Below are 8658 nucleotides of genomic sequence, written 5' to 3'. Positions count from 1 at the left end.
GAACTGTCTCTCTCTCTTAAGAAATAATCGGGTGACAAATAATGGGGAGCCAAAGGCAAGTGTTGGAGGAGAGGTTTTTCCCAATCTTTGAGGATCCCTTGATGAAGAGTCATGGAAATGACTGAAGACTGAGTTGACAGTGCACTTCTCATTTTTCAAGCAGGAGTCAAAAGGTAGTCTTTAACAGTGGGAAGTGGGGATCGTACTGTGAGATCAAGACTTGTGCGGGGTTCCTTATCTCTAAGTACAAGCTGAATCTAGCAGAATCAAATGAAGCCCACGAGACCCTTTTTTTAAACCCTGGTGTTCCAAGCATAAAAAAGGAAATTAAAACAAAACAAAACAAACAAACAAACAAAAACAAACAAAAAAACCCCAAACCACAGACCACTCTATTTTAATATTTTTAGGCAGCATAAATCATAATGGTTTGTATACTACACTGTACAATTATATACTGTTACTTTCCAAAGAAAATTAACTTCTTATAGAGTTTTCTGAAATGGCTACTCCATTAGGTTAAGAGCTTGACCCCTTAGCCATTGCTACGACACATGGCATACAATCTATGCGGTCCCAAGTCTTCCAGCTGTGCCTGTTTCCGCTGCCATTGAGGCTGGAGCCTCTCAGAGACCTCGCATAGCCCCTTTCATCTCCTGCGCCAGGAAGCAGGCTCTACAGGGAGATGTGTGCCGATGGGTGCAGCTTCTGGGCTTTGCTTCCCATGAGACTTCTCCCCTCTACGAGAACTTGCGCTTCTTCATGGCTTCTGCTTTCACTGCCAGGCTCTTGGCGCAGATGGTCAGGACCACAATGAGAACACCCACCACAAATGTCACCACGGGCCAGAGGAAGCAATGCAGGAGGACAATCTCGTCATGCGTGCGATGCAGGAGCACATCATCTGGTCTGCAAGACAGTGGAGAATGGGAAAGAAAGGAAGAGGGGTCAACTGCCTGGACACAGCAAAACTCTGCAACCTGAAGCCCAACTTTCTTTCAAGCCCAAAGGGAACAATCATCACCGAAAGTGAAGACCTCGCTCTGGCTATAAATATCGTACTTTGAGGTTCAGATCCACGACGGAAAGTTCGGAGGTCTTGAATCAAGCCATGGGTGCAAATTCACATATTATTTTATAAGATAATTTTACACGTTGTGAAAGGTCAAAAGTGTAGCAATCTTTTAGGTTATTATTTTCCTCCATTCTAAGTTGCTGAACATATTCCATTTTCTCACTCACCCTTATTAATGTCTGCTGGTCAAAGTGGCGTGAATCAGTTACTTGTGGGTTGACACTCTCAAACCCAAATTAGACCTCGGCAGGACCCAAATGATTATAATTCACAAAAAGAGTCAGTGAAAGTCACTGTTTGAATCTCATCAGAAAGATCTATCATGTAGCCTTCAGGTCAACTCAACTCCTTTATGGGAAGGTTTTTATTACTGAACAGACAAGTGAATGTTTAGATTTAATGCATTTTTCCATGCTTCTGTGGGGGGCGGGGAGGATTAGCACTCATTTTAAACCACTGACCACTTTCTTAATAAAGTTTGCAAAGTCTTAGCAATGTATTTCTATCTTATCAATGCAGGGCTCTATTTTCAATTCCAGCACTGGTCTCCTTCTCAGGAAGTGAAGATGAGATGCATTCCATAAGCCATGATCTCTCATCTTCAGCCATTAGAGAGAGAGCCTGGGAATTCAGCCTTCATACAAAAGTTTTACTTTTTGCAAGCCATTTCCATGTCATCCCCAGGAAGGTTTGTTCTATTATACCAGAGCAGCAGTGCTTCCTCCAGGCAAGGAAGAAGATGATGCGGAATGATTAGTCCAGTTGCCCTCAGAACATCAGAAGCTTTAGAGTACAAGGGCAGTGCATTTGGCAAAGAAATGCATTCTTGAGGAGCTCTCAGTAATCATCACTGTCATAACGCAAAACCTATTCTTCCAGAAGACTGACAAAGAATGTTGGAAATTTCTCTTCTATCTATAATGCAGCCATCATGTGGCGCTAACAAAAACAGTTCTGCAGATTCATTTTGGTATTACAAAATCCTTGCCTTTTTGTGCATCATTTCAGATTTTGCCCATACTTTTACTGATGTTTTATTTCATATGATTTCTATCTTTTTTTTTAAGATTTTATTTATTTATTTGACAGAGATCACAAGGAGGCAGAGAGGCAGGCGGGGGCGGGGGGTGGTGCGCAGAAGCAGGCTCCCTGCTGAGCAGAGAGCCAGATGCGGGGCTCAATCCCAGGACCAGGGGATCATGACCTGAGCTGAAGGCAGAGGCTTTAACCCACTGAGCCACCCAGGCACCCCTATTTCATATGATTTCAATTAAAATCCGTACTAAATGAATGCAGAGCCATTGTAACAGTTAAGCCAAAAGCATCCCAGCTTGCAGAAGTTACTCTTTTTTCTGAATTCCTGTAGCAACCCACTGTCTTTAAGACGTGTACTATCATTCATTTGTGATATATTTTAATACAATTTCATTTTCTCTTGTAAGGCCCTTGACTTCGTCATTGCCCATTATTCTACAGAGAGATGTTGCTAAATAACCACTTGCTCTTGATGATGGGAAACTGTCCCTACTGCAGCTTGTTATCTATGCAAAATTTCAAGAAACTTCAAGCTCTAGGTCCAAATAATGTTAGGGTACAATATAGTTGAGGTCATATTTTATAGTCTTTGAAATCCCAACCTCTGACCCTGGCACAATTCTTTTCCCAGCTAGGAGAACTCAAGACTGTCAGCTGCCTCAACCCAAGCGTGCAAAGGAGAATAAAAGCTGTCTTGGTTTCAGATGTCACATTTGGGTCTTTAATCCATTTTGAGTTTATTTTTGTGTATAATGTAAGAAAAAGGTCCGGTTTCCTTCTTTGGCATGTTAGCTGTCCAGGTTTCTCAGCACTATTTGTTGAAGAGACTTTTGTTCATTGCCTATTGCCTCTTTTGCCATAGATTAATTGACAGTAAGATTATTTCTGGCCTCTCTCTTCTCTTCCGTTGACCCATGTGTCTATTATTGAGCCAGTACCATACGGTTTTGATTAGTATAGCTTTGTAGTATAGCACACATCCTGAAATCTGGAATCGCGATACTTCTAGCTTTATTCTGGATTTCTTTTAATTTTTAATTTTTTTATATTTAAAATTTTTTAAAGAATGATTTTATTTATTTTTCGACAGAGAGAGAATGATCACAAGTAGGCAGAGAGGCAAGCGGTTGGGGGGTGAGGGAGAAGTAGGCCCCCTGCTGAGCAGAGAGCCCAACGTGGGGCTCGATCCCAGGACCCTGAGATCATGACCTGAGCTGAAGGCAGAGCTTTAACCCACTGAGCCACCCAGGCACCCCTATTCTGGATTTCTTAAGATCGCTCTGACTACATCAAAATAAAAAGCTTTTTGCAAAGGAAGCCATCAACAAAACAAAAAGGCAATATATACTGAATGGGAGAAGATATTTCCAAATGGCATATTCAATAGGGCTTACTATAGCAAATATATAAAGAACTTATACAAAATATGTGAAGAACTCAACACAATATTTTACACACACACACACACACACACACACAATATATGAGATCTTACCATTTGCAACAACGTAGATGGGTTTTATGCTAAGTGAAATAAGTGAGACAAATACTATATGATTTTACTTATATCTGAAATCTATAAAACAAAAAAAAAAAGCATAAATAAAATCAGGCCTATGAACACAGAAAACAAATGGATGGTTGCCAGAGGGGAGGGGCTGGGAGGATGAGTAAAATGGGTAAAGGGGAGTAGGTGGTATAGACTTCCAGGTAGGGAATGAGCAAAGGCATGGGAATGAAAGGCATAGCGGGGGGATATAGTCAATGGTATTGTGATGGTGTTGTATGGGGGCAGATGGGAGCTACACTTGTGCTGAGCACAGCCTAACGTATAGAGCTTTGAATCACTGTACTGTACATCTGAAACTAACGTAACAGCATATGTCAGCTATACTCAAATGGAAACTAAACTGTACTATTACTAATTTTTTTAAAAAGTTGTCTTGGGATGGCCTTCCTCCCTCCCTTCCTGCCTACCCTCCATTCTTCTCCCCTTCATTCTTAAGGGTGATGGTGCACAATAATGTGAACGTACTTAATACAAGAGAACTGGACACTTACAAATGGTTCAAATGGTTAAAAAAAAAAAAAAAAAAAAAGAGAGAGGGGGGACGTGGATTCTTAACACTATTTTAGTTAATTTGCATATAATTTCCATAAGTGTTTTGCAGTTAATTTTCCAGTAAAATACTTCAGTGAGTATCCTCTTTTGTGTTCCTTTTCTAGTGTCGATATTGAATCCTTTACCACAATAGCATACAGTTGAGTCAGGAAAGTAGATGAGCGTGGATGGATGAGGGTGGTTGAACCACTATGCATATTCTCTGAAACATTTAATTAAAAAAGGGAAAAAGGAGTGAAAATAACGGAAAATGCTGGACCCAGATATTTGTTTTATTTGGAAACTTCTTGGCATTCTTTAAAAGCACTTGAGGCAAAATTTTATTTTAATATTTCAAATGACAAAACATGATTCACTTGAGATAGCTATGTTGAATGTGTAATAGCTTCAAAAGCATTCTTTGAGGCAGAGATAGTATATAAAAATGCTCACATTTCTTTCAAAATAATTAATGTCTCTTTCCAGTTCATACAGTTCTAAGATTTCCCCATTTTATCCTTCAATAGGAAGGAAGGGTGGCAGAATGTGGCCCTTTGCCATAGGAATATTTTGAGCTGACGGCAACTGAGAAGATACAAGAACAGCTTTTAGGGCGACCGGACGGCTCACTCAGTTAAGTGGCTAACTCTTGCTTTTGGCTCATGTCATGATCTCACGGTCCTCAAATGGAGCCCTGCATTGGGCTCCGTGCTCAGCCAGGAGTCTGCTTATTTCCCTCTCTCTGCGCCTACCCCGACTTTCACTCTCTCTCTAAAATAAATCTAAAAAGAAAGAAAGAGAGGAAGAGAAAAAAGAAAAAAGAAAGAAAAGAAAAAAGAAGAGGAAAAGAAACGAAAAAGGAAAGGAAAGGAAAGGAAAAGCTCTCCTATTTGCCTAAAAGCGGGACAGAAATTTTTAAAGGTGTCCCTCTTCCTCTCTCTTCCAGGAAGGACAAAAGTTAATCATCGGAGACAATTCTAGACCTTAATCAGTCCAGGAACAGCATCAGATGAACTATCTAACAAACTTTTCTAACTAGCTCTTACCTTCCATTAGTTCCCACCATATGTTTACCTTCCTACGATTTGCTGCCCTAAAAACTCAAAAGTCCTTTTCCTCTATCTTGTCATTTCTCTAGAAATGTACATCTTTTCCTTAAAGATGTTACATAAGCCCAGTTCCTTTTTTAAATTAATTTTTTATTATTATGTTAACCGACAAGAGTACATCATTAGTTTTTGATGTAGTGTTCAACAATTCATTAGTTGCGTATAACACCCAGGGCTCATAACCACATGTGACCTTCTTAATGCCCATCACCCAAGTTCTAATGACCTCTCTGAGTTTTACATCACTGAGAACTTCCACGTGGACCCAAAATGCACTTGTTAATAAATGTCTGTTCTTCTCTTGTTAGCCTGTCTTTTATCTGTCTAATTTAAAGAGCCCAGACTATGAATCTGAGAAGGGTGGAGGGAATAGTTTTTCCTCCCTGTCAGGAAAAATGGATTTCTCTGCACAGGAATGCTTCACTTCATTATTCAGTTAATAGGATTTACCGAGATTATCTCTAAAGTGATCCTTGTGACACAATTAAAGTCTGGTTCATTCAAACTAGGACTTCAGTGTCTTAATTTAAAGCACTCCCCTACCTAAGTTTCCTCCAATTTGATCAGGCAACTCTGCTTTTAGAATTCAGTTTTCCATAATTCTATAATGGTAGGACTAAAGGGGAACTTAAAAAAAAAATTTACTATTTTCAGGGTGTTTGAATGGCTCAGTTGGTTAGGCATCTGACTCCTGATTTCAGGGTCTTGAGATTGAGCCCTGTGCTGGGCTCCATGCTCAGCATGGAGCTTGCTTAAGATTCTCTCTCCCTCCCCTTTTACCCCTCCTCCAGTCTCTAAAAAAATTACTTTTGCAATATTTGGCAAACTGGATAAATGGCCGGATGAGATCTGCATATCATATGGAGTCTAATCAGGATGGTGATGAGGAGGTACGCACTATACAAAAAAGAGTGTGATCACTCTGCATTTGCGGACTTCAAAAAAGTAAACATGGGATTTATTTTGGGGTATGTAGAAACGCTAATGGAAAGCACTTTTAAATCGGCCGGGGTGGCGGGGGGGGGGGGGGGTACAAGTATAGTCAATGGGGCAGAGAAAGTGTTGTAAGTACCCTTAGAAATACTTTCCTAAGGGCTGGCCCTACCCTGAGTCGAGGTTTGAAAGTATGTTGTAGGTATATAATTAAATAGTTAGCATTTATTAAGTCCTTAACTTAATTTATTAAGTCTTATGTCCAGGTTATTTTCTTGGCCTCCACATACTTTTGAGAAGTTAAGGACTATCCTCCAGGTGCTCTGGTAGGACATTTAATCTCACTTGGTCCTTAAAATAACCCAATAATGGAAAATTTTTTAATTGTCATGTTACAATCAAAGAAACTGAGGCAAAGAAAGATAGAGTTTACTCAAGATTACCGCATAAAATAATAACACAGTGTTTTGATATCCTATCTGTGTGACTTTTTAAACCTGTACTATTTGCCCCTTGGCCAGCTTTTCTCAACTCTGAACCACTTCTGGTGTTTTCTGAAATGCAACTTCCTGAATTTCAAGTCCTGGTTGACTGCATCAGAAAATGAGTTTGTGGGATCCAGACAGCTGCATTTTTGAGAAACTCCTGGGGAATTCCAATATATAATCAGGTTTAGGAGGTACTGTGTAAAGCTTGAATAGTCAAAAAACAAAACAAAACAAAACTGGTGTGAAACATAAAAAGCTACTTAGCTGGCTATTTCTGAAACTGTCTGATTAAGTCTTGTGTCCAGGTTATTTTCTTGGCCTCCACATACTTTAGGGAAGAAGATGCCATCATAAAGTTGTCCTGGGTTAAGACAGGAGGAGAGAAGGGGTGGGGAGTAAGTAGGGTAGGGTAGAAACTAGAAGGCACCCCACAGATTAACAGCAATGTACCAGATAAAAAAGACAAAGATTAGGTGTATATCATCCTAAATATAAAAAATACATTCCTTTGACTTTGTCTCATCAAATAAGATTTCCTCCAACTCTCAATACCTGTTCCATTGGCTGACAGGGAGAGAAAAAGGTGACCCCTTTTTTTAATGGGATGGAAAGTTTCTTAAATGTATCTCAAAGTTCATGTTAAAATCTGAACTACATAATAAGTTACTAGTATCCCATAATGATAACTGTACCAGTGAAGAGAAAAGATGATCTACTTCCAAGTATTTTCTCAATAAGATCCTATAGAAAGTAGAAATCTTTTTTTTTTTTTTTTTAAGATTTATTTATTTTAGAGAGAGAGAGAGTGCACACATGTGCTGGATCTCATAACCCTAAGACTATGATCTGAGCCAAAACTAGGAGTCAGCCACTTAACCAACTAAGCCACCAGTGTGTCCCAAAAATAGAAATCTTTTTAGATTTATTATCACAACAACTTTTTGCTTATCTGAGCAGAGAATTTTCCTTTTTATATAGGCTGCTAGAAAGTTCAAATTTTGGCGTGCCTCAGCAAGTTTATATAACTTTTTTGGCTAGCCAGACCCCTTATTTTTTCACATTTCTAATTTATTTTATCTTGCTAAATTCTATCAATCTTTAGAGCACTCCTTAAGACCTTCTTAGAGTAGTAACAATTACCTACATTTACATATCATGTATTCAATAAACTTTGGAAAGTTTTTTAGTGGTCAGCTTCATCCATATTTCTATGGGAAGGAATATAGTACATCATTACAGGACTTTGTGCTTGTGTATCTTGTGGAAATTTTAAAGCCTACAAAGGCTTCATCATATCCAGTCATAATACAATTCTGCAGGCATAATGTCAGTCCAACATGCCAGGCCTCTGGTAGAGCAGCATAGTCAGATGACATAAAAATGTCATGATTTCATCTCCAAACCTTTTGAATAGGTCCTCTCTACTCCTGCTCTAAACGTCATCTATTATTTATAACACGACCTACTTTTAAAAAGAATCTTAAATAGATAATAAAAACAAAAGGCTTAAGTAAAATAAAACTCTTCAACCAACAGTAAAGACCTAATACAGTGTAATCAGGATGAGAAAACAAAACAAAACAGAAGTCCAAGGCTAAGAAGAGCTCCTACCTCATGTGTAAGTAGAACTCACCTCTGAGCATCCCTGTCCCCAAGGGGAAAAGGACAGCGATGTCTTACACGGCTGCCACTATATAAAAAAAGGGAAGCATGCCAATTCATCAGAACAAACTTTTTACTAGGGCTCCCTTCCTAATGAGACGGTGTGCATTTTTACATGAAGTAATTTGTAATTTGTGTAATACATCTGAAAGTCTAAGAGCAGCTTTATGAAGCTGGCTAATGAAATCACGTGAGGAGTTTTTATAATACTAATTCCAAAGTCTCAGGTCTACTGAATCAGACTGAGGTAGGGTT

The 8658-nt window shown here is 39.1% G+C and overlaps 1 protein-coding gene across 1 annotated transcript in view; it reads right to left on the bottom strand.

Annotated features, from left to right (window-relative positions):
* Positions 1–381: 381 nt before the first annotated feature.
* Positions 382–8658, bottom strand: part of KCNMB4 (potassium calcium-activated channel subfamily M regulatory beta subunit 4) — a 58438-nt gene continuing 50161 nt past the window's right edge. Inside the window, exon 3 of the mRNA XM_059186317.1 lies at positions 382–909. Coding sequence (XP_059042300.1) covers positions 741–909 — 169 coding nt within the window. The 3' untranslated portion in view covers positions 382–740. The remainder of the gene's footprint in view (positions 910–8658) is intronic.

This window comes from Mustela lutreola, chromosome 8, assembly GCF_030435805.1.
Source record: "Mustela lutreola isolate mMusLut2 chromosome 8, mMusLut2.pri, whole genome shotgun sequence".
NCBI lineage: Eukaryota > Metazoa > Chordata > Mammalia > Carnivora > Mustelidae > Mustela > Mustela lutreola.
This window is presented reverse-complemented; position numbering and strand designations above follow the sequence as displayed.